The sequence below is a fragment of the Colias croceus genome, chromosome 16 (assembly GCF_905220415.1).
Source record: "Colias croceus chromosome 16, ilColCroc2.1".
NCBI classification, from domain to species: Eukaryota; Metazoa; Arthropoda; class Insecta; order Lepidoptera; family Pieridae; genus Colias; species Colias croceus.
Genome location: NC_059552.1, coordinates 7,229,840 through 7,257,097, shown reverse-complemented (window position 1 = coordinate 7,257,097; position 27,258 = coordinate 7,229,840). Strand labels below are relative to the sequence as shown.

General features: G+C 34.6%; 1 protein-coding gene and 7 non-coding genes across 8 annotated transcripts; all 8 read right to left on the bottom strand.

Annotated features, from left to right (window-relative positions):
• Positions 1 to 85: 85 nt before the first annotated feature.
• On the bottom strand, positions 86 to 27,258 carry LOC123698419. The gene is made up of 14 exons (XM_045645032.1): positions 26,986 to 27,258; positions 18,549 to 19,170; positions 18,182 to 18,363; positions 14,869 to 14,986; positions 14,122 to 14,362; positions 13,600 to 13,821; positions 12,998 to 13,191; positions 9,721 to 10,498; positions 8,001 to 8,172; positions 6,466 to 6,648; positions 5,723 to 5,868; positions 4,743 to 4,839; positions 1,970 to 2,423; positions 86 to 1,345 (listed from the first exon to the last, which is right to left on the bottom strand). Exons 1-14 carry the CDS (start codon positions 27,057 to 27,059, stop codon positions 674 to 676), a joined length of 4,155 nt encoding a protein of 1,384 aa, XP_045500988.1. The 5' UTR covers positions 27,060 to 27,258; the 3' UTR covers positions 86 to 673.
• Positions 1,526 to 1,644, bottom strand: LOC123698785. Its single transcript, XR_006752452.1, has one exon. It is a non-coding gene; the product is annotated as a 5S ribosomal RNA (ribosomal RNA).
• LOC123698784 lies at positions 2,673 to 2,791 on the bottom strand. Its single transcript, XR_006752451.1, has one exon. It is a non-coding gene; the product is annotated as a 5S ribosomal RNA (ribosomal RNA).
• LOC123698779 lies at positions 4,549 to 4,667 on the bottom strand. The gene has a single exon (XR_006752446.1). It is a non-coding gene; the product is annotated as a 5S ribosomal RNA (ribosomal RNA).
• LOC123698783 lies at positions 6,048 to 6,166 on the bottom strand. The gene has a single exon (XR_006752450.1). It is a non-coding gene; the product is annotated as a 5S ribosomal RNA (ribosomal RNA).
• Positions 8,300 to 8,418, bottom strand: LOC123698782. Its single transcript, XR_006752449.1, has one exon. It is a non-coding gene; the product is annotated as a 5S ribosomal RNA (ribosomal RNA).
• Positions 10,651 to 10,769, bottom strand: LOC123698781. Its single transcript, XR_006752448.1, has one exon. It is a non-coding gene; the product is annotated as a 5S ribosomal RNA (ribosomal RNA).
• LOC123698794 lies at positions 12,304 to 12,422 on the bottom strand. Its single transcript, XR_006752460.1, has one exon. It is a non-coding gene; the product is annotated as a 5S ribosomal RNA (ribosomal RNA).

The following is a 27,258-nucleotide window of genomic DNA, read 5'->3' as shown; positions in this document are numbered from 1 at the left end:
TGTAGTCCTTGCTCTAAGTACCATTTTAAAATACATACCTAATAAAAAATAGGAAATTCTTTTTAAGGAAAATAAAAGACCAAGATGAAGTAACGACGCTTTATTTCAACAAATACGTCTAAAATCAACTACAAATCTATGTTATACGTCTTCTAAAAATAATTCTCTATATTAATACAACCTCTTAAATTCTGAAGTTAACATTGATGGAACATTATAAAAGACCTACGACTAAAATGACAATCAATCCTTTGGTCCATGCGCATAGACTTAAAAAATAATAAGGAATGTAAAAAAATATTAAAATTATATTAAAATTAGAACCGAGATTAACAAAAAATAATTTATTAAAACCTTCGAGGTGAATAACTAATCTAAAAATCACAACAGTGGAATGTAAAGTGCTACTTAATCTTAAAATCACAAAACTCCCGCGCACTCTTTAAAACTTAAAATAAAAAACTAAAAACATCTTTGGGCTCATTAAATGCGGACGGATCAATGAAGCACAGCATTCTTCATAAGCCAGCTTAGAAAAAAAAAATATAAAAATTTGTACTCGAAATGGGCGTCGCCCGTAAAATAGCACGCTTATCAGGTTAAGTATAATTTTATTCACGATTAAAAGTCAACTAAATTTTTTTCCTCTTTTTTCTTAACGAAAGATTAAAAGTCAACCAAAATTTTTTTCCTCTTCGTTGATGACGGAGAGGTTTTCCTCGGATATTTTCTCGAGGCAGCCGCAAGTGAGCGGGTTAAAGTTGGCGCTAGCGAGGCCTTCTTCTATTTCTCGTTCGATGATTTCAAAGTCATCGTTTTCGGCTTGGCACTTGAGGCATTCGTCGGAGGACGAGTCCTGGTAACACATGACGTTCTCGATATTGACCTCCACTTCGTCTTTATCGTTGGAGTACAGGCAGGGGCTGCTGTTGCTGAGTATTCGGGACTCTTTGGTAATGTTTTGGACGAATATCTCTGATTTGGGGCGCGATTTGAGTCGATCGCTGAGTTTGCGTAGAGCTGCGACGGGGTTGGGTCGCTTGTCTTTTGGGTGGACGCGTTGTATGCGTTCCTCTATAACGGAGATGCTTCGTTTGAAAACAACTGTGTCTTTGGTGTCGAAGCCGTCTATGGCGTCTCTGGATTCTGTGTCAGAGTCACACTTGAAGTAAATAGTATCGCATCCGTTCTCTTGCTTCACTTTGATGAGGCAACAGTCGTCTTTCTTCTCGCAGAGTATTTCGTGCAAGGAGCCGTGCAATGGGATCAGTTTCCCGCCGAAATTCTCTTGCATGTGTGTTGATATGTCGTCGTCTATGTATAGATCTTCAGTACTTTTGGCTTCCTGTAAACAAAAAAACATTTATTTTATTAAAATAACAATAGGAAGGCTCGACTTTTATTACAAAACATTAACTAGAGTCGATTAAAGTGTTTTATATTATGTGAGTATTTTTATTTTAAATAAAAACATCTGTTGAAATTAAAAACGTAAGATAGTTACATTTATACAAATAAAGCAAAAAGCCAACATCACGCGGTGTTCCCAGGCGGTCACCCATCCAAGTACTGACCGCGCCCGACGTTGCTTAACTTCGGTGATCGGACGAGAACCGGTGTATTCAACGTGGTATGGACGTTGGCGATAGAGCAAGCGAAAATAACAAAAGTATGACGCTTTTCGAGTAATTGTTAATAATAATAGTTACTAGATGCCGCCACATAACCTTTTTATTTTAATACGACGATAAACATATAGATGGCGTTGACCTTTAAGATGCCACTAAACCTCAACATAAAAATAAAAGTTAAATTTTATAATAATTGTAATTGTCATTTTTCGTAATAAAATATGAAAATCTCAGTCACTTAGCGCTAATGAAAAATAATATAGTACTCTCCATAAAAATTGAACTATGAGAAATGCTAAAAAGTAAAAAAAAAAGTATTAATCTAAAAGCTTCCTCACCTGAATAGCATTGAATGCTTGGCACCGTTTCAACGCATTTATATGTATTTCGTCGGTCAGAGTATCATCAATGGACAGATTTAGTTTTTCTTTACCGCTATTTCCTTCAGCTATAGTCACATTGACACAATTATCCAGCACTTGCAAACTATTCTCCCCACTTCTACTAAAGGTAATTTGTAGGAGAGGCTTGTTATTTCCATTTATTTTGACAGTGGAAAAAGATTTCACTGGGATTTTCTTTTCGCTATCGTCTTTGAGACTTTCTAGAACATTCGCGACACCCTTGTTGACTAAATCGTCGGTTTTCCTGCTAGATGTGTCTGATATGTCGGAATCTTGCAGGAGATATTGGAACTCCTTTCGGATCAATTCTCGTATGAACTCTTCGATGCTCCGCGTGTCCGTCGCTTGGTCGATCTTTTGACGGTCCATTATGTCGTCGGTTATCGTTCTGTAACAAATAATAAAGTGATAATACCGCTTAGTCTAATTGTTAATTTTTCAACGTGGAATTTTGTAAACCTAAATATTTTAAATTATTCGTAAAGTACATAATATATTAGTCTAAAGCCCTTGGCCCCCTCAGTGCAACATGTCATGAACATTGGTTAGGCCATGTTTACCCCAAGAAGCCTCGAAGAAAAAATAATGAAAACAGTATACATATTTTAAGAAATTATGAATTAAAAAATAAGCAAAAAGCCAACATCACGCGGTGTTCCCAGGCGGTCACCCATCCAAGTACTGACCGCGCCCGACGTTGCTTAACTTCGGTGATCGGACGAGAACCGGTGTATTCAACGTGGTATGGACGTTGGCGATATTGTAAGCGAAAATGACAAACATACAAAGGGTTTTAGCTGTGGGTTAATGTTATCAAATATTGTTAATAGGTGGCTCTATACTCATACCGAGAGTACATAGCTTAATATTACGAGGATAAGCACATAGATGGCGCTGAAATCAAATTGAAATCACAAACATTAATTGAACCCCTACTTTTGTTATACTTTTAGGTACTTTGTATATTAGATAAAAGCTCACCCACGCATCATCGTCCACTCTTAAATAGAAAATCTTTCCCGGCGGTATTGTAACATTTTTTCATTGCAGTTCTACTGCTATACGTCTGAGCGTGATATTATAATTTATAACCCTGCCTTTAGGGTGATTTTCCACCAATAATGTGCGAGTATGCGAGGAATGTGTTTGTAAATAACCAATACTATTAAAAACCAATAATATCGTATCGTAAATAGGTTGTCAAAAACTAATAATATCGCTTCATTAGAAGCGTTTTTAAAATCACATTCCTCGATACACATCCTTGCACATTATTGGTGAAAAAGCACCCTAAAGGGAGGGCTTACTGAGCTATATCCTCTTCTCTATAAAATGAACTATCGATAAGACAAAAAGACACAAAATATTTCAAACCAGTATCAGTAGTTCCAGAATGCAACTCAACAATATAAATTAAGGGTATCATTTAAGCTATCACCAATTTAATTAGTTTTGTGTTTCTTAAATAATAAGGTTTGTCCTCAAAATAGTAGATCTGTCACCAAAATGTAGTCACCAAACAATGCAAAATCAGTTCCACAATAAATCACCTAAAATCCTGAGGTCTAGTACCAAATAAATGTTTTTGTATGTATTATAATAGGTGTGTCCTAATAAGTATTTAAGCAAACTAATTTAAAGAGATCACCAATAAATCAAATTATGTTACTAGAAAACAAAAAAATCAATATTTATTCTTAAAAATAATAACCACTGAATAATCAGCTCTGGTTTAATAGCTGGCTTATGGCTAGCATAATTGTAGATAAAACACTTAATTAAAGTTAAAATTATCATTACATTTACATATTTATTGTTAAAAAAAAATATTCACCAAATAAATAATCAGCGCTGGTTTGGATTTCGAAGGGCACCCTCTTTTTCTTTTCTGGCCGATAAGCACATTTTTTGCTTCTGGTGGGGGGTTGGCCAGCTTTAAGCGTATGGCTAATCCGATAATATGTTTGCACATATCAATTTTTAAAGCGCGCCAATTTGTCTCCGCCCCTTTGATAATTTTTTCATTAAAATTATAAATTGATGTATTAAATTGGTAACAAATACTATTAACAAATAATATAATTTAATATTTGAATGAAATAAAATGTTACTACTGTATTGGTGACAAGATATCAAATAAAAAGGAGTCGCAGTCAGGGATCGATAATCGATTTATTTGGTGACAGATCTACCATTCTGAGCACAGAGCTATTATTTAAGTAACAAAACTGTTATTATAAGAACGAAGTTTATATTCATGTAATGCAATATAATTTTATTGGTTATCGATCTCTTATTTTACACATATACTAACATTAATTTGATAATTCATACCTGGGAACAATTTTTGTTTATCTGAGAACGAAAATATTTCGTGGTGATGGATCTATTTATTAGGTGATACAACTTGATGACAAATATAAATTTTGGTGATAGAAAATATAGTTCCCATAAATTAATATGAAGCCTTTCATTCTCAGTTTTTTGATTCCAACAATAAAAAATTGCCAAAAAGCCAACATCACGCGGTGTTCCCAGGCGGTCACCCATCCAAGTACTGACCACGCCCGACGTTGCTTAACTTCGGTGATCGGACGAGAACCGGTGTATTCAACGTGGTATGGACGTTGGCGACAGAGCAAGCGAATGATCGTAATTAAATTATCATAATATTATATAAATTATAAAATAATAAAAATAAACGTACGATTTATCTGCATCACGTCGAATGCCAACTTCGAAGTCTCTCGGCGGAAAGCTTTTGGACATCTCGCGTGTTTGAAAGAATTGCTCCCAGGGACTGCCTATAATTTATAATGAAATAATTTCTATGTAATGTTTCTTATTTTTTTGTTCTAGTAAAGATATAAGAATTTTATTTATGTGAGGTTTTTTTTAGAAACACTGGGTGTCATTTAATTTAGTAAGAATAAGTAAATAAAATTAAAAAAAATAAATGTTTAATATTATGGGTCCTAACTCCTAACTTCTAAGGTCATTTGGTCTATTTTTATGAAAGTTCTCTCTATACTTATTCACCATGAAATTGTTTGATAAAATATTTGAATTCAATATTATTCCACAAAATTCCAGAAACGAATAAAATAATAATTATTTATTTAAACATTTCTAGACTACAAGCAAATAAAACGATTAGCTAATTTTAACTTATTTATTATGTAGTTAAGATATACATTTGAACTTAAAAAAATATCCAACACCAAATAAACTACAACAATAAAACCAAGGTATTAATGTCATGTTAAGAAAATACACAGAGAAGCTTAGTAGTTGAAACAAAACAGGAATACACACAAATTGAAAAATATAATATTTTAGTTATACTTTAAAGTAGCTTATAGCAAAAAATACATGCAATGTAAGATTAATAAAAATAAAAGGAAGACAAAATTATATATGCGTCTAATGAAATAATAAAATAATTTATTTTTTACACAGTCATACCATTCAGGATCTTGTGTTAATAATGCAAAAAGCTTGAACGTGCTGCGTGCAAAATATAATAATGTGGCATTGTGGCTATAAGAAGCTAAAAAGTGGCCAAACTTTTTCAATATTTAACCTTTTTTACATTTTATCATAATCATTTAAAACAACTGAGATCAAAAATTTCTTAATATTTTTCCACCCTTATTTCAATTAATTTCCCATATTTTCTCTACTAACCACTTTTCCAGCTAGCGGCCGGTGACACAGGCGGCGGTCGGTAAGGCTTGGTCACACTGGGCTTGAAGTATAACTGTGGTAGAGACTTCTGCATAGTGTCCACGCAGTGTGACGCCGGCTTTACCGCTTGTATACGGATCTTGCTGCTGTAGTATAATTCAAAAAAAAAATATAAACCCAGTCAATACATAGTTAGTTAACAAGGTACCAACTACCAATTAATAAAACATATTATGTATATATACGAAAAAATAAATTCAAGAATATTTTTTGACACAAAATTATAAATCCGCCTAAACCTAACTACCTAAAATAAGCAGCAAAAAGCCAACATCACGCGGTGTTCCCAGGCGGTCACCCATCCAAGTACTGACCGCGCCCGACGTTGCTTAACTTCGGTGATCGGACGAGAACCGGTGTATTCAACGTGGTATGGACGTTGGCGATAGAGCAAGCGAAAATAACAAACGTATTGTGCGCATTTTGTGAATGTTATCAAATATTGCTCATAGATGGCTCTTGTTTTTATATCTATTTTAATATCGTGATAAATGCATGGATGGCGCTGTAATATAACAGTTTTAAGAAAATACAAGAATGAATGTTGAACATCAAAACTTACGTTAAACTGGGTATATAAATAGGTAAGGCCTGTATAAGGCACGCGGATCTTGGATCCTGATATGTTGAATATGTGTGTGTGTGTGTGTGTGTGTGTGTTTGTGTGTAACTTGTCAACTAACTTCTTATCCTCGGGCAGCGACATAGACCTTACAGTCTTCTTGTTCGCTTCGCAGATCCATTTCTCGTGTATGGCCACTAGCGGTTTAACATTCACACTGGCTAAGACTTCTTGTTCTACCGCGTAGGGCCCGCGGTGTGTGGGGGCCCGAGGGTCCGGGAAGTCTGATGGTGGATCCGGGATCCTGGAATGTTGGTGTGCGAATTTATATGATAAACAAATTTATGAAATACTAGTGGTCCGCCCCGGCTTCGCCCGTGGTACATATTTCGCAATAAAAGGTAGCCTATGTCCTTTCTCGGGTATCAAAATATCTCCATACCAAATTTCATGCAAATTGGTTCAGTAGTTTAGGCGTGATTGAGTAACAGACAGACAGACAGAGTTACTTTCTCATTTATAATATTATAGTTCAGGATACATCGCCCATTTTTGCAAGTGACTACTATCAAGCTAATTTTCCGTTTGTAGCTTTATTTTGATGAGACGCCCAATAATTTCGTGTACGAAAGTCTCGATTGTGGTAGCTAACAGAGATAACAAGGATAAAAATTTTTAATTTGATGGTTCTCCAATATTTATTACTATTACTGAATTTCTTTTTGTTCTATCTCAAGATAATTACCTAAATTATTCGAAAAAATATTTGTCCTACAAAATCTATGGTTGGTTCAAAGAGTCTCCCTTTCCAAAGTGTATCGATAACGAGGTCATCATAAATGATTACTAACAAGCTGATTTTTTTGTTTTCACTTAGTTAATGTTTATATAATTCAACAGACATATTGTCCTACAAATTGCGTAATAAATATTTGAGAACCATCAAATCAAAAAATTTTATCCTTGTTATCTCTGTTAGCTACCACAATCGAGAGTTTCGTAAACGAAATTATTCGGTGTCTCATCAAAATAAAGCTACAAACGGAAAATCAGCTTGATAGTAGTCACTTGCAAAAATGGGCGATGTATCCTGTACTATTAGTATGGATTTCTGTGCTCTCAATAATGCATATTGTATAAAAAATATGTGTGTGTACACACGTAAGAAGTGAAACTTCTTTATGACCTTATTTTCAAAAAATATGTCGAATCACGCGTGGTAGAGATAAGAAAAAGATGGCGCGTAACGGAAAAATGTCACGCGTAACGTAAAAATGTTACACTAAATTTTTTTACAACCCCGATAAAGAAGTTTCACTTCAATAAACGTCCAAAGTTAATATGCTATTGTACACTCTTAAGTGTAATACTTTACAATGTTGTGAGTACTGCTAGCACAATAATTTATCACGTAAATGAAATATCACAAGTTTAACAATAACTTTATTTGTCTTTCAATTTATTTTTTTCTTGACGTGCAACTGCATACATGTCACATGTAAAATATGTTAATTTTTTTTACAGCGATTGGATATCTTATAAATACAAACATGAAATTACTTATTTATAAATATTATTGAAAATCTAATAACAGAAAAACTTAACATTGAAAATACTTAAAAAATCTATGCTAATTATAAAGCTTAGGAAGCTTACCTTTTCAACCCAGTATAACTATCACGCACGGTGTCCTCACTTTCCGAAGTATGCCGGGACCTCTCTCCCATACTGCTACCATTTTGTTGACTCAACACAAATTCACTTTCAACTTTTTGTACTTGCTTATCCACTGCCATCATACTAGCTGGTTCACTTAGCACAGGTTTTTCTTGAAACATTAAAAAGTTAATTAAATGAAATTAATTATATCTACTTAAACATTTGTAAAATACAAATAGTAGATAGATATGTACATAACACAACAAGACAAAAAAAGAGAAGAAAAATAAGCAAAAAGCCAACATCACGCGGTGTTCCCAGGCGGTCACCCATCCAAGTACTGACCGCGCCCGACGTTGCTTAACTTCGGTGATCGGACGAGAACCGGTGTATTCAACGTGGTATGGACGTTGGCGATGGGCAATAGGAAAATAAATATCATAATGTTGTAGTTTGTATGAATGTGTTTTTATTCTATATACATATTATTATACCTATACCCGGCGCGGCCTAAGATGATCCCTATGACACTGACAGTTATTCTCAAGAGACAAACTTGTAATGGCGTCACCATTAAATTAGAAACGTATTGGAGGCGTCTAAAAATGGCATTTATTAATTTTTACGTAGCTTTATCCTATTACAATGATATTCCGTTGGAATTATAACAATTCTTATCATTTACGAGAAATTATATCAATCTGACTTTACGTTTACGTCCTTCAAAACTTACATCGTTGGCATTTATCGACTAGTGCGGAAAGTATCGATAAACAAATTTCGATAATGGAAACGAGTTCACATTTTTTCCATACTTAAGCTATAGTTCATTCACTATTGAATGGAACAGAAGATCGCAGCATACTTAATTAATAATTACCGTTCGCTTTAATTTACTTACCTATGATAATATAAGTTTTTTAGAAAAATTAAATGGGGGATTCCATTTTCATGATAAAATAATATACACTGTGTTAAATGGGAGAAAATGATAAGGTGTATTTTTATGTTTTGGAAAACTTTCGTTTTACTTACCGTTTCGTTTACATAATAGACGTTAAAAATTCATTTTATAATATTTGTAAAAACATGTTTACCGAGGTGGCTGAATGCAAACCACGCCTTTGCCTATAAAATAGTAAAGTATCGACACGATCCATCATACGAGCAATCACTAAGACGAACTGTCATAGGGATCATCTTAGGCCGCGCCAGGTATAATGAATGGCATATGTACATTTTTATGGTCATGAAGTCTAAAACCTATTAAAAAAAAACATATAAGTAATATGTAAATGTACTATGTACGAAAATTTAATGATATAACACATTAAATGCTAAGAAAAATAGTGGGTACTGTAAAAATATGTAAATTAAATATCTGGCAAGTTAATTACTAACTATGTTCCTATTGCTTTTTTATTGGGATCGTCGTTGGATTCGTCTATAGCTTTTAAATTTTAATGCATAAAACTATAAAATATATCATTTGAACTTTTTTGTATGAAGTGCTCACTTTTAATTTTAACTTTATACTAAATGTGAATGTAGTTAAAACTTAAAAATGATGAATTAAAAGAAAAAACAAGTGTTATGGAACTTGAAAGAAATATAAATGAACATTTAATTATAGAAATAAAAAGATATCAGTTTAAATGACTTCAAAAAAGTGCGCATATTGTAAACTACGTAATTAGAACACAAATAATTATCTCACCATTCAATTTATGGTCCGTCTCGTTTTCTTTGCACACAACTTTTATTTGCTCCGAACTAGTGTCCTTCACGCTCAACTCTCCCGACAGCCAGGCATTCTTCCTCAACTTAGTACTGCGGGCTATCGGCGTACTCGGCAAGCTATAGTTCTTTATATCAAAGTTATACGAAACGCTCTCATTTGCATTCCGATCCTTAAGTATATCACGGATAGAGTCCAAATTGAATTCCGGCACTTTAATATGTAAGGGTTTATAAGACTTCGGCGTGAAGCTCCGGCTCAATTTCGCCGTAGATCGTTCGCCGCTCTGATCCTTAATGCTATTGTCGTTAAGGGCGAAATTCCTCGCTTCTGGGCTCAAAATGCTGCAATATTCCGTCGAATCGCTCCTGTGTAAAGTGCCTGGGGTGTCTTTAATTCGCTCGCGAAATTTTGATATCGGCGTCGAGCACGCACTTGAATAATCCTTTTCTAAATTGTCGTATTTGTTAAGGAGCCGCTCATTTAGGTCTTCATTGGATATGAAGCATTTGTCGACGCGATCGTAAGGCTCGGGGAGGGAGGTTTTGCGAATGGTATGGTAAATGGGACTTCCACTTTTGTTTTCGCTTTCGGTGGAGCTCCGTGTGTGTATGACTGCGTCGTGTTCGATATTCTTTGGACTGATGCAGTCGGAATCACTTGGTGTAGTCGAGTCCCATGCTTGAGAACTGAAGTCGGACCTCTTCTTTGATAAACGCTCTGGTATAATAATGTATTCCATCTCATTAAGATCATTCTGAAAATAAAACATATTTAATGAAACAAAAAAATGTCAATCTATTATTTTTTTGTATACTCATTTTTGTATTATTTAGACTTGAAGCACTGCATATTGTGCCTAAGATCAGAAATTATGATCAGTAAAAATAGGCAGCAAAAATCGCAAAAAGCCAACATCACGCGGTGTTCCCAGGCGGTCACCCATCCAAGTACTGACCGCGCCCGACGTTGCTTAACTTCGGTGATCGGACGAGAACCGGTGTATTCAACGTGGTATGGACGTTGGCGATAGAGCAAGCGAAAATATTCATTCAAACCATCATACTATTCTATGTAACACAACATGTCTAAATATTTATAGAACACTGGATTAAATATGTACTTTTAGTACCTATTCAAATGCGACACATTTAGTAACCTGACACTTTTTAGACTTTGGAAGATAATACATATTACCTAGGCATTGGAATTGAAAGCAATGTAATCAATAATGTATATAGAAAATCTTATAAAATAAGGAATGAAATTAGTACTTTTCTTTGAGAATTTACACGAGAATTAAAATACGTTGAAAAAACGTATTTTAAACGCGATTTATACATTTTTATTAACCCAACGTTTCAAATACAGGAATCAAATGAAATAGTAAACAAGTTAAAGCTTAAGCCTGTGAAGTATGTATAAAGATTGTGTACCTAATTGTTTTTCTAGTTATACGAGTCAAATTAAAATTGAAGTCCAAAATTATTTTATATATCTTATTATTCTATACGATAATTAACGTTTTAGTTAATCTCAATACATCTACCTACCTATTTTGCAAATTGCAATAATAAGAGAATGTATTACAATTCACATCACTGCAAGAACAAAATAAATAATTTGAAACATCTACCATATTCATAGATTTTAATGACATTTCACTCATTATCGAAGCTGCGACTTTTTTAAATCCATACTAATATTATAAATGCGAAAGTAACTACATATTATGTCTGTCTGTTACTCAATCACTAAACTACTGAACCAATTTTCATGAAATTTCAAATTTTGATATCCGAGAAAGGACATAGGCTACTTTTTATCCCGCACAATCCCGGAAATCCCACGGGAACGGGAACTATGCGGGTTTTTCTTTGAAGCCGCGGGCGGAAACCTAGTTCAAAATAAACTTAATTCGACATGTACAGAGGCAGGCCAGCCAACCAGCAAAACATACCTAACAGTTAACATAAATAAAATAAATTAAATGCTAAAAAAAACAAACTGAAAATTCTATCTGTACATTCTTTAAACTATCACAAACTGAAAATTTTACTTGATAACTGGCTACAGGGACTTTCATACGCTGAGACTGAGACCTTTTTAGACTCATTTATCTAATTCGTTCAAATTAAGATTTCAGATATTTACCACACGCATTCAAACTCACTCACACTTACTCACACTACACACTCACTCACTCGTCACAATCATTCACACTTCATCCGGGTAGACTTTTGCATGTTTAATTTTATTTTATTTTTTTTTGTATTATTTTATTTTTATATTTTTTTGCTAATGTAACTAAAGTAATTTAATTTTTAAGCTACATAGTTTCTTTCTTTGGCTTAATTATAATGTTCTGTTCATCCGAGTGGTGGAGACCTGGTGACCTGTATTACAGGTTTTACACCTACCACAGGCACCAGCTTTCTACACCTTGTATATGTTGCCTGTATGTATAATATGTATTGTAAAAGGAAGAAATAAATAAAGATTATTAAACATGAAAATGAAAGTCATTTTTCGAAATAAAAATTCAACCAAAATAAAGCAAAAAGCTAACATCACGCGGTGTTCCCAGGCGGTCACCCATCCAAGTACTGACCGCGCCCGACGTTGCTTAACTTCGGTGATCGGACGAGAACCGGTGTATTCAACGTGGTATGGACGTTGGCGACAATTTATGCGAAAATAAAATGAATATAAATAAGTTATGCTTAAATATTTCAGAAGAGACAGGTAAGTATTAGCAGTCATAGATGAATTTACTATAGCTTGAATGGAAAAAAAATACGTGTGTGCCGAGCCCTCGTGTCAGAAGTGAAACTTCTTTGGCAATATTCAAAGATACCAAAATTGTCGCCTAACTCCATGACGTGACAGTTAGTTTCGCTTCCTAAAATATTTAATAATAAATACCTTAACACTCTGTAGAGTGTAGCGTATGCTGTAAGTCAGTAAGGCTGATCCTGTCCTCCCTGGCCAGGGTAAGTCCCCGCTGCAGCAGAGCCAGCAAGCAGCCAGGGTAAGTGCTGTCTTGTGGCAGACGGAGACCAGTTTCTTATAGCAAGTAGAAAGTAACAAATACCTTAACACTCTGTAGCGTATGCTGCAAGTCAGTAAGGCTGATCCTGTCCTCCCTGGCCAGGGTAAGTCCCCGCTGCAGCAGAGCCAGCAAGCAGCCAGGGTAAGTGCTGTCTTGTGGCAGACGGAGACCAGTTTCTTATAGCAAGTAGAAAGTAACAAATACCTTAACACTCTGTAGCGTATGCTGCAAGTCAGTAAGGCTGATCCTGTCCTCCCTGGCCAGGGTAAGTCCCCGCTGCAGCAGAGCCAGCAAGCAGCCAGGGTAAGTGCCGTCTTGTGGCAAACGGAGACCAGTCTTCCATAGCAGGTATGTCTCTTTGAGTTTCTCGTACGTGATCCCCTTCCATGGGATTTTGGCTGTGGATTTGAAATAATAATAAATTGTTTAATTGTGATAGTTATTTCTAGCTTTTTGATGCAAGATATAGATTTGATTTTGCAAGCTTCTCATTATCTTTCTCATTCTTCTCATTAACAAAAATTACATAATATGTATGTACTATTATAATTTTTGTTGATGTGATTAATGGTCAGAGTATCGTGCATAAATGCCTAGAATAACAAATATGTATTGAATTAAAATTTTAGGCCATAAGTATAGGTATAGTTAATTACATTTTTATTAGATGATACATCAGTTACTAAAACATTTAATTGATTAAGTATTTATTGATAACAAGCCAATTCAAAGTACTCTGTACCACCAGCTACTATAAAATGTGCCTTTAAATATATTATTTTCAGTAACATTTTCACAAAACCTACCATTACAGCACTCCCACAGCACAATACACAGCGAGTACACATCGCTCTTGGAGCAGGGTCTGACAAACCCGTCGTCATCCGGCTCGAACAGCTCGGGTGCGTGCCACCCGTACCGCGAAGAGTGTGCGTACGCTTTGTACTCTTTTAGCACGGAGCCTTCTGGGCATTGCGAGTGCCCGGACAGGAGAGGCTCTGAATCCGCCGTCCTTGTTTTGCATGTGTCTGTTTATTGAAGAAAATGAGTATGGTATTAGAAAAGAATATATTTTTAAATATAATAATATTATGTGCATACACAATTTACTTCTATAGAAATTTTGCGTCCAGATTTTAAATGTATCTGATTTCAGTCAGATACATTTCATATAATTACTTATATTTAAGAAATAAATGTAATTTTAACTTTTATTAGATCTATTTTTAGAATATTATAGATCATTTAGCTATACTTCCTTTCAAATTTATATAGGTACTTGACGTGATTTATCTCGATAAAAACTGAAACAAATAACCAATCCTCACCTTCAATATTAACATACAACGGTTCAGGCGAATACGCGTCATAGTCCTTTTCGCTCATCTTCACTTTAGGCACCTTCACACACGGGCTGAGATCAGCTAGTTTCGCCGTGTCGTGTGAAGTGAGCATTATGCTAGCGCTGTTTAGCTCCGTGTGAATGTACCCTTGCATCTTGAGGAACGCCAGGGCACTCGCTATGTCTAGCGCGTAGTGGACTGCCGTTTGCGTGCTCAATACCCGACCCTATTGACCAATTGTTGCACTTTTAATTGGTTTTAATTAAGTCTATAAATAAGTTTGCATGTTTTTTATTAGTGATGAAGAAATTTATAACAATATGTATATGTAGTAATCTGACATAATTTCGTTGAAAATAAATCGCTCGACTTTCATTATTACAAATTTATGAACGTATGGTTGAGCAAGATTAAGTTGAATTTCTGTCGTGTGAATAATGTAGGATACTTATAGTTTTTTTATTTTTTAAAAGAACAGCCATCGCAACAATACAGAGTAAGTTTAAACGTCCAATTATACAGAATTTGATCTTTCGATTCATATCATCAACATGCAAAAAAAAGTTAAAAATAATAATATATACATTTTTCAATTATTATGCTACGTTCCTATTGAGCGTCGCATGATGTTATAGATAATAGAGCCGATAGTCTCTCTCGATAGGTACCTATATCACAAATATCACAAAACAATTTATATCATTTTGAACCAGTTTCTAATTATTTAATTACCTGCTCATGTAATATATTATAGACTGTATCTATAGTCCTCTCGCAAACTATATGCACGTTGTTCTGCACATCCGGATACAAGCCCATTAGCAGAATCACGTTTGGATGGCGACATTTTCTGTAAAACAAGAGTCAGCAGTGATGGTACAAAGTTATAGGAATTTAGCTTTAATTACCAAGGCTTGAGGTTCTAATGAACAAAAAAAGTCATAGAACAAAAAAAGGTAGACATTATTTGGTACTGGTACCTTACAAGAGGTGGTTTGAAAAAAAGTGAAAGAATTAAAGTTTGCTGGAAAAATTGACCAATGGTGATAAAGACAACACTATGATGGAATAAATAGTGGTTTAGGTAATGCATACATGGTCACATTATAAATGACTAGCTGTGCTCCGCGGTTTCAACCGCATTGCTCCGCTCCTGTTGGTCTTAGCGTGATGAATGATGATAGCCTTCCTCGATAAATGGGCTATCTGACACCGAAATAATTTTTCAAATCGGACCAGTAGTTCTTGAGATTAGCGCGTTCAAACAAACAAACCTCTTCAGCTTTATAATTATTTTAGTATACAGGGTTACAGGAAAAGTCGATGTAGATCCGTTAAGGGCATGTAGTACACATCATTTCTGAATGATTTCACTATGTAACCTCCCATCCTAAACTTAACCGTTTTCGAGATATTCGAGTTTTAATTTTTTTTATGAAAATGCCCAATTTTTCGGCTATTCAATTGAATATTTTGAATTTTTTTGACTCTTATGATTATTTTTTTGGTTTTTTACATGAAGAATGAGATGCTTAATTACCTCAATGACTAAAATTGCACGTAAGTTAACTAAATAGGTCATTGTAGACGATCGAAACTTAAGAAAATAAGTACAAATAATAAAAAAATATTTTTCTTTTCTGGATATCTCAAAAAATTATTATGGCACTTGCTCTGCAGATGTGCTTAAAAACATCTACATTTTATCAGCTATCCAACGAGGTATAACACTCTAGGGTATTTATTAACCTCAAAGGTGAAACTTAGTTTCTAAGGCTACATGGCAGTCAGAATAAATAGCCCTTATTTAATCTAATTAATTTGACTTAAGTTCAGCATCATCATTTCAGCATACTGGCTTCCACTATTGAACATAAGCCTCCCTCGGCTAGGTACAACCTTCATGCATCCATCGATATCCCGCTATCCTGACCTAGGAGATCATTCAGTTTTATAGCATTTTTTTTGTTCACATCGTCGATCGTACAAATAATGACCGTACGCCAACTATTACTTGAGCGTAAGTGACTAGTTACTGGCTATTGTTTGGAAAATAACGTAATCGGTGCGTTGTTAACGCTAGTTGGCATACAAAGTCACTCACGCTCAACTCATAGTTGGCGTACAGATCGTCGGTGATTGTAGTACATAAGCTAAATGAAACAATAAATCAGTTCAAAATAACATTTATTCACCTAATGTTTTTAATAAAATTTTATAGTTCATGTTCTACGTGTCCACCTCTTTCGCACACATTTTCTCATTCTTTCACGTAGTCCACTTTTCACTACACCATGTGGTTAATGTTCTTCTTATGTCGTTAGCAGCATTTCAACAGCACACAAGCAGCATCCTTTCTTTGAGAACTTCCACTAACGATATGGGGTTGGGCTCACTGTAAACGAGGCTCTTCATGTGCCCATACATAAAAATCAATGGGGGTCAGGTCGGGACATCTGGGTGGCCAGGGTAAAGGCCCACCTCGTCCAATCCATTTGTTAGGATAGTTAGTGTCCAACCATTCCCTAACGCTTCTTCTGAAATGAGCAGGGCAGCCATCATGTTGAAACCACATGTCCCGCAGTAATTGTAATGGGAGATCATTAGTAGGTCACCTAAGTCACACACATAGGTCGTGTGGGAATCCGAAAGCACAATAATTCGCATCTACCATGGACGAATCGCATGAGCAGACTAAAATGGATGGCAAGCAAACAAACCACCAAATACAAAACAATGGGCATGTTGTATCCCGAAACTTGTTTTTGCACATTATTTTTCTCACTCTCATCTGCATAAATCGTAAGTTGTCTCGCTCACACGCACCGGATTAACTTGAAGGACAATAGCCGAGGGACCCATTAGACCTACTATCTGAACCTTTTCAACTATGTTTTTTTCTATGAGTTTAAATACAACCCTAGGTTGTTATACCTCGTTGGATAGCTGATAAAATGTAGATGTTTTTAAGCATATCTGCAGAGCAAGTGCCATAATAATTTTTTGAGATATCCAGAAAAGAAAAATATTTTTTTATAATTTGTACTTATTTTCTTAAGTTTCGATCGTCTACAATGACCTATTTAGTTAACTTACGTGCAATTTTAGTCATTGAGGTAATTAAGCATCTCATTCTTCATGTAAAAAACCAAAAAAATAATCATAAGAGTCAAAAAAATTCAAAATATTCAATTGAATAGCCGAAAAATTGGGCATTTTCATAAAAAAAATTAAAACTCGAATATCTCGAAAACGGTTAAGTTTAGGATGGGAGGTTACATAGTGAAATCATTCAGAAATGATGTGTACTACATGCCCTTAACGGATCTACATCGACTTTTCCTGTAACCCTGTAGATTACGTGTGACAAAACAAAATGTATTGAACATAAAAAATCTGTGGATATCAATTTAGCAACATTTATGCAATTAATTTTACATACGTATAATGTATATCAATTCAATTAAAGTTATGTTAATACTGCGTGACAGACATGCAGTTAGTAGTTACGCAAAGCGTGTCGCATTAATCGCTGATTTCAAACAGTTTAACAATTTGAATTTCTCTACACATTATATTCAGATACAAGTTTAATTTCATTCGAAATCAGACCGATCTAGTCGTTACAACATAAACGTGTACACTCTTTTGTTTTTATTTGCGAACTACCCGCTAAAACAAAAAAAATATACCTTGTCTCATCCTATCCATCCTACTAATATTATAAATTTATTATTATTATCATATTATGTATGTTAGTCTGTAAGGTATTTATTCTATGGGTCTGTACAATTTATTGTCTGTTACCTGAATTAAATATAATAAATACATAAATAAATAAATGGAAAAGTTTGTATGATGGTTTATAACTCGTTCACGCAAAAACTGTTGAACCGATTTTTATGAAATTTGATACATGAAACACACGGGACCGGGAACTATGCGGGTCTCCTTTGACTATGCGGTATTGCGGTTGAAGCTGCGAACGAAAAGCTAGTCTTAATAATATGTTTACCTAAAGATTTGTTTTGGCAATACAGCTTACCTCAGAATATTAATCTCCATATTCCGTTTCTTCTTCACCTGTTCCATGGTAACACCATACAATGTCTTCATTTGCACCGGCACCACGCCCCATTTGCCGAGACACCACTTCTTGTTTCTGTCGTACGTCATGTTGAGATTGCACGAACTGGCTATGGGCAAGCCGAATGTGCTTGCGTCGCTCTGAAATATATTTCTTTTTAGTTTGAGGAAAAATATAATATTAGAACGCGGCGGTTGTAAAAAAAAGTAACTATAATAACTACACAAATTATATGCCCAAAAAGCCCTAGAAACTAAAAAATTATAAAAGAAATCTCGAGGATTGAGAAAATTGTCACATTAAGATTAAGTTATTCATAAATTACCTTTGTATCATCTGTCCTGCTTGATTCTGCTGAATTCGCTTTCTCATCCACAAAACCGTCAACTTCCTCTTCATCGCTTCGTGAATCCAGAAAATTCTTAACATCGAACGGAAGAGAGTTGTTTTTGAAGAATAAAGGCGATACCGGCTGCTCATCGTCGAAATCTATGTGCTTTTGGGTTAAATATTCAGGTGACCTGCACTGACTACGTTTCCTAGGTTCCGAATACGAGGTTTTGAACACATTCCCTGGCATGAATACCTGATTCTGGAATAGGAACTGTATGTTTGGCACGCCTTCGTGTTTGTCATCAGGTTGGGCACTTCTGGCCCTTTTGTGTAATTTCTTTTTGTACTTCAGGGCGGATTTCTTCTCGTAGTTGAACGTTTTGTCGGGATCGCTAGCGCAATCTGTGCACGAGACGGGGAGGGAGTGTCGTCCGCATTTCTTTTTGTCTGGGGTTTCCCTAAGTTCGTTATAACCAGCAGAACGCCTGGCTTGAAACTCTGCTAAGTCCCGTTTGTACTCTTCAGTGCGTATTGTGCCTACGTGTCCATTTGTAGGCTCGTCTGGTTCTGCTTCCGATGGATTTATTTGGCTAGTCGTGACGGTCACCCGCTCTCTATAATAAATAACAAATTAAAATGTAAGTCCTTAAGATTATAGTGGATGCATTTTTCCAAACTCTCAAGACATTTGAATAAAAAGTGTACCGATTGTATAAAAATTGTGAAAATTCAAACCAGTAGTAATAGACCTGCATTTGGATTAGGGACAAATTTGAAAGGATTTAACACAAATCGGCTAGAATTACGCGTAGCGACAGTTATTTTTTGTAACCTAACCATTTCTAATACGTAACAGAAACGATTTCGAATTATGTATGCAATTTTTATCCAAATTCTAAATATAAAACAGTAATTATACGGTCGGTTTAATTAACAACCAAAACAAAAAATCAGTTAGCGCCCGCAGAGAATATCAGTGTCATCGGCCGGCACAGTTTTAACGATTCAAAGTTAATTGCTCTTTTAACGGAAATAGCTAAAACTGTACCAACTGATTCACTTTTTACAGGAAAATATATTAGGAATCAACAATATTTACTTAACTCTAATGAAAATAAAAAATAACGAATCTACCTAGATTCGTATTGAGAATCTCGGCTTTTTAAGTTGATTAAAAAATAAAAATACACGATTCCATTTTTGTGAGTCTCGAATTCTCGATTGACCTATTGTTCATTTGTTCATTCTCCGCCTAAAATACATCCGTAAATACCGAACCTTTATCTCGATTCAATGCATGGAGGTCACATACCACCGCTTTGTACACGAATCCATTGCAAATATATTTAGGTATTACATGCAGGCTATTGTGTATTGGTGCATTTTAATTATCATGAAACGTCTATTTATCATGTACCTATGGATCAATTGCTTACTTTATAAAAAACTAATTGACTAATAGTCTAATAAAGAGGTTTACGTAAGGTTTTTATGGTTGCTTTCCTGTTTTAATATCCTTTATAGCTTATAAAGTGAGCTTTTAGTTGATCAATCCAGTTAATCCATACTAATATTATAAATGCGAAAGTAACTCTGTCTGTCTGTCTGTCTGTTACTCAATCACGCCTAAACTACTGAACCAATTTGCATGAAATTTGGTATGGAGATATTTTGATACCCGAGAAAGGACATAGGCTACCTTTTATTGCGAAATATGTACCACGGGCGAAGCCGGGGCGGACCACTAGTAGAAAATATTTATGTGTTGCAATAAATCTGTATAGGACACATTTCAGTCACGAATGGGTCAATTTTATCGGCAATATTGTTGAAAAGGGCCGCTGTAATTCTATACCAATTTTATTGATTGATAGATACGTTTATACAATACGCTTGAGAATTAAATTATTAGGAAATTCTAGTGAAATCCGTTTGGTTATTGATGGACATATGATTTTGGAAGCAATTTCCAGTACCTACTAAATAAACATTTTTAGATGAAATTTATTTTAGTTAGCGCGAAATTATTTATTCGTGTTTACAGTATACTTGATACTATTTCATTGTCATAATTTTTTGTTAACACGTTCATCTATCATTTCACATTACGTTTCTCATTACGACTTGTTCACTTCTCACTGGTTTTATTATACATTTTCGCAATGATTGTCGCGCAATAATGAGTTTCGTTCAATATTCAAGTTGCGCACGTCTCACGCGCGATTCTTCACAAGTGAAAAGTACTTCTCGTAACTTTTTATCGTGACAATAGTTAAGCCGTTACTGCGACTCGGAAAGATCTGATGATCAATTCATACTTTTGAAATAGAAAGTGTAAGCAAATTGATAGTGCAAGTTCGCAAAGCACCGGCGACTGCGGTCTAGCTTTTGAAACTTTTTATTAACAATTGTGTTTTTTGCTTTCCCATTGTTGCATTTATAACGTACTTACCTACTTCGTTTTTATGAGAATTTTTAGTCTTTGAAATAGGGTCGTTGCACTTATTATGCATCCCTAGATATTTACAGACAGACTTGTCTGTCTGTCTGTCCGCGATAAACTCAAAAACAACTGCATTGATTTTCATCCTGTTTCCACTAATGGAAAACATGGCTCTCGAGGCACGTTTTAGTATATTAGGTATTATAGTTTCAGATCACGCGGGCGAAGTTGCAGGTAAGTAGGCGGGATAACTTGTTAAAAAATCACGGAATCTAAAGTTGAAATAAGATTCGCGTCTTGTTGACTTTGGAAGGTTCAAAAGACAAGTTTCAGCAGCAAGCAAGAGATTCATGCCTAAATTATATTACAGGCAGTGTACCTAGACTACCTTGGATAATGTAGGTATATCACGCATATCTTACTAATAGGTCAATAGAAACTTTGGAAGTAAATAATGAATTTATTTCTAAATCCAAGTCATTCCCACGATCTATAACACTATTTGGACACTATTATGGGAAATTACGTTTAAATCCGGTATGCGCTTATCAAATACCTAATATTATGCAATGTTATTAGATGAGATCGCAATAGCGTAAGTCAATATTAATCACGATCGAGATTCACGTCCGTTCGCCTAAATCCGAGACATCGTGATTGATACATCCATTAATAACTTCATTCTATGCGGAACAGTTGTTATCTATTGTTTAAAATAGCAAATTCTACTTTCACCGAACTATTTACCGATACGCTTCAAATTTTAGTTTATTGCCAGCCGAATAGCCAAATTGATGGTTCGACAGCGGTTTATTTATGTAAGATTATCTATGACATTAAAATTAGGTAGCTGATGCTTTCTATTATACAAGTTGCATAAGTATCTAGTCTATAATATGTTTTGGTGTTATCAGCGAGTAATTTATCAAGAGCCTTTCTAATCTAATCTCTATCCCGGTAATTGGTATAACATTGTCAAAAAGCGGGCAACTTTGCTCCGGAAGCACTTAAGTCTAACCTTCGTAGTGCAATTTGTATTCGTATGCGAATTGCGAACGTAGGTACCTAGTTTAATTACTACACTCGCAAAAACTTCCTTAACATAATACCTATATGAAAATAACAGCTGTTGCAAATGTATGAAAACCTTTAATGAAAAAACTCGTCTCAAATATAACAGAATTATTAAATTGATAAGTGCCCTTTCGATAAGTTTTGCGATTTTCGTTAGGAACTCACGATTTTTATTTTGTGAAAATATACGTAACTATATATATTATAGTTATTATGTGTAAGTTATCTTCTCTGTCTCGTCGATGTTAGAAATAACTACAAAAAAATTGGTGCAAGATTTGTTGTTATTCTTTTTTTATGGATTCTAGTTGCGGTTGAAATCAACTCCTAAAATTTAATTCAGAGAAATGTAAAACAAAGTCTTGATTGTTTATTTTTAAGAATCGAAGACCGTTCTAAAATAGAGAAACTAGTAGTTAACTAGATAAAGATTAACATCGTGTAGGTAATTAAATCTGCATTTTCCTCATAGTTTTATATAACAATATCTCGGAATGGTTGATCCAGTCAAAAATAAAACATCCATACGTTTGGAAAGTACCATAAATAGTGTAACAGACTTTCAATGAATTACGATACAGTAATCGTGACTCTTTACTCTTTAGCCATGGACACGACTGTATTTCATCACTAATCTCTGTTTTCCGATACATGCATAAACTGTGAGGATTAAAGAGTAGGTACCTATGTATAGTTTTAGTGAACATTTTAGATATTCATTTCAAATATTTAATAAGAAATATCTATCATGCGTTTTCTGTTCCGCGCCGTTTCCTGAAAGTTGTGTTGATATTTGATTTCATCGCAATTTTCCCGAGCTAGGTAGGTATCAGCTACTGAACATAGGAATATTATTTCTCCCTTGCGATACTTCGATATAAAATTTAGATTTTATAGTGTTCAACACGATTTATGATTTGCTAAATTTATGCCTGAAATCGTATTGATTTTACCGCACTCTATTTGTAAGAAATTAGGGTCAATAATGTTAATTCTTGATGTTGGCAGTAAGTAGGTAGGTATTTACTTCAACTTTGGTAGAGAGAAAGGTCATGGGACAAGTTGTATCTCGGAAATCCCACGGGAACGCGAACTAGGTACCTATGCGGGTTTTTCATTGACAACGCGGGCGAAGCCGCTGACGGAAAGCTAGTACCTAATTAATAAACATGACTCTGAATGGCTGTTTTTATATCGAAGCAAAATACCTAATTGCTCATCTGAAACTTACGCACAAGTTTCAGATGAGCAATTATTTTGCTTTATTTTAAATTACTGAAATGAAAATAAAAATGCAAAACGTGATTGTATGCTACATGAGATAGAACGGATGGATGCTAAATCGCAATCATAAACTAGGTAGGTAGTAGATCATAGATAAGATCCTTATTAGGAAATTTGTAAATCATTAAAATTACGTCGTCTATGACCTAATGTTTCACCTCATTATTGACGATATTTGATACGAGTAGCGGATGCGTTGCCGACTCATGGATTGCAAGATGGAAGTGATGAACGCAATATTTTTAGTTATAGGTACCTAGAACCTATACATAGTATACATTAGGCAGTAGGCCTAATATACTAGGTATGTATAATGTATACTAATAGCACAAGTGTGCAGTGCGTTACGAATGCAAGATGTTAAAATTTTGAATATTTTTCACTAGCACTTCGGGAATTTTACTAATAAGAATCGTATTGGTAGACCGTGATAATTAGTGAAAAAATTGGTTGACAAATTCAATAATTACAAAAAAAATACGTACCTACTTAGGTACCTATGCATTTCTTTGTTCGTTTGTCTTTCATGTCGCAACCATGGTCGCAACTATGTTTTTTATTTTTATTTTTTTTTTCATTTGGTGTTAGGAGGCTAGAGTCTAGACTCTAGACAGTGACATAGAGTACCTTTTATTGCGATGAATTCACATGGGACTTTCGTTTGACCTCGCGACTATCTAGCGGTAATATTATTCGGTACCTACCTATTCGTTAAAAATTAGTTATTTTAAAGTTGGTATAGGTAGGCCTAATCTGAGGTTTTATTACCTAGGTTTCCAGAAACTAAAGAGAAAACACTCGTTTAGTACGGAATATGGATTAACTAACCATACAACTTTAAAAAGTAGTGACTTCGTCATAGCTACCCCATAAATTGGAACCATCGTTCAAATAAGAGGACAATATTCACACTGATAGGTACCTATAGGTAGGTAACCTACCTATTGAATTTATTCAAAAACTACAATTTTTTTTTTTAATAATTTGTACCTATACCTACCTAATTCCTTCGGCACCCATGACGATAGGTACGAAATACCTAGGGTCATTGCGCCTGTTCGCGTCCACCTGCCTATTCGCGTCCATTTTGCGGATATCTTTTAGAAAATTCACGAAAATAAGTATACTTTATGTAAAATTGTTATAAGAAAAATTTCCGATAATACCTCAATGTATAAGAGACATGCACACTTATTCAAAATATGCCTGCGCACCGCCTATCCTATTTAAAAAAAATATTTAATTTTGGCTATTAAACGAGAGAGCTAAAACGCGCGGGATTTTGAAAAAAAAAATAGTGCGCAGTGTCGCGTTTGACGGTAAGTATCTTATTGTTAAATGTGAATTTTTGAATATGTAACTGTATCTTTACTTTGCTAACAAAACATGGAATAGTATGGATTATAAATCAGCTTATTTCTTTTACAATTAATAGCTAAAATAAGGTGGACGCGAATTACTACACCGAATTTGTACAACTTCCATTTTGCGTCCACGGTGGGCGCAAACTATAGATATAGTGCATAACAATAGAACATATTGCGTCCACATTGTTTTTCATTACGTAGCAATGAATTGTTTGTTAAAAATATATGTAATTTATAATAGATTGTAAATTTTTTACTAAGACCACAAGTTGATAATTTAAATTTTCATTCAAATTAGCAAATTTTTATGCTATTTTTTCATTTTAAAATGGGTATTCCAAGAATGAGACTAGTATCTTTGAGAATGAGAGTCAATAAGTTTGTGGTTAAGAAAATAATATCAACAAAAAAGAAATTTAATTCATTAGAAACTAAAAAATAGGGTAGAGGTGTATGGTAATCTTAATAGAACTGATTATTATTTATTTACATAACGTAACGTTGTTTTTTGTTACTTTTTAGTTCTATTTATGATGAAAAGATAAATATAGATAAGTTTTTCCAGTTTCCTTACAGTGAATTATATTAATAATAATGTTGATTTTAGGGTTCCGAACCTCAAAAGGAAAAACCGGAATCCTTGTAGGATCGCTTTGATATCCGTCCGTCTGTATGTCCGTCTGCCGGTCTGTCTTTCTGTCAAGACGCTTTTTCTCAGTAACGCGTTCAGGTATAAAGCTGAAATTTATATTGAATACTCAAGTCTACGGTCCCTTGAAGCAGTGAAAAAATCAAACTTATAAGCCAAAGAATTCAAAAGATACAGCCGTTTATGCTGCAAATTTTCGCAAATTTCGACATTCGCAAGGGAATCAAAACCAACAGGGTACTTTACGTGAACACAGACACTTGAAGTTTGGTACGAAGCAACGTCTTATAGCACGAATAAGGGAGATATTGAAAAAAATAATCATTTACAGTTAAAACATATGAAAAAAAAACAGATTAATACGGAACCCTCGTTGTGCGAGTTCCACTCGAATTTGGCCGGTTTTTATTAAATAACTATATTCGTAAATTAATAATTTATTAAAATCTAATTTTTATTTGCATTAATCTGATAAAATATCACCCAATACACTCTTAATTCTTTTTCTAAGCTGGTGGACGCGAACTGGTCCACGGGTGGACGCAAACTGGAATTTTTGGACGCGAACTGGGTAAAACGCCTAATTCTGCTATTTATCTAGATAAATAAAAACCACATGATATTTCCAACACAATTGAAAGTAAATCTTATAATAGACTATGTAATGAACACGTTACATAAATTTTGCGTTGAAATTTGTTCTGGAACATTTTTATTTTCTCCTTCAAACTTTCCAACTGCACTAAGTGGACGCGAACTGGCGCAATGACCCTAGGTAGGTACATTTAGAAGTTACAATTCGTAATTTCACATTTCTAGCTAGATAATATTTAATTAGGTATGAACTTTTATTGAAAATGACCATTGATAAATAATTAATTCAACCATTCCTGTAATGAGACAGAAGGAATACCTACCCTCTTTTCTTTGCCCGGTTAATTTTCATGGCGATAAGTATTGAAAGCACTATATTCTCACTAAACCAAAAGCACATTATCTTCAATACATAGGTACCTAAACACAAACAAGTTGAAAAAAATCATGCGAAAACTTAACTCTAACTGATAACCAATATCGTTTGATTATTTTTTGTTCACTTACCGGCGCAACCACTTGAAAACACCCATTTCCTCTGATGAATCCACTTTTTGTTCGTTCGATTATAATTACACTTCATACGAGAAACCAATGCAATATTGCGTTACTTATTTCGAAAACTTTTAGGTAGGTAGGTATGCATGAAAATAGAACGGGATAGACACGCGGAGATTTACCGATACCGGCGCATGAGATTTAGCTGTAAAAACCGTCTAGCAACAATGATCACCGATATATTGTGCGGTCAGACAAAACATCACGAACAACACGGCAGTCGCAATGAACTGAATTTAGTTTTTGTACAAATTACTTTTCGTCGCGCTCCGTTGAACCACTTCATCCACGCCGGTCAGGCCTCGTTCACTATTCAAGTCTACCACCGCGATTAGATACCTACCTACCTAACCTTTCTATCGATCTCTCACAGTCACAAATAATTACTGAGCCTATAAGTACAATAGGTAACTTAGAAAATTAAAATAAGGTAGCGCTAGATTTACGCTGAGGTATTTACCGTTGTTCATTTGACGTTTCTTTTGTCGATTTACTACTTCGTAGCACTTTGTATTCGTATAAAAATTTCTTCATGTTATTTTAACTTTTTGTGATTAGTGAATGCCTGTATCTTTTGATTTTATCTATTGTGAGTTTTTTCTTTGACAGGAAAGCATTATTTTTATTTATTTATATTTGTATCTCTTTCTATTGATATTTACTTTGTCAACATGTCGAGTCAAATCAATTACCAACCGAAGTATGTGCGAGCTACCTACCAAATTATAAAAGT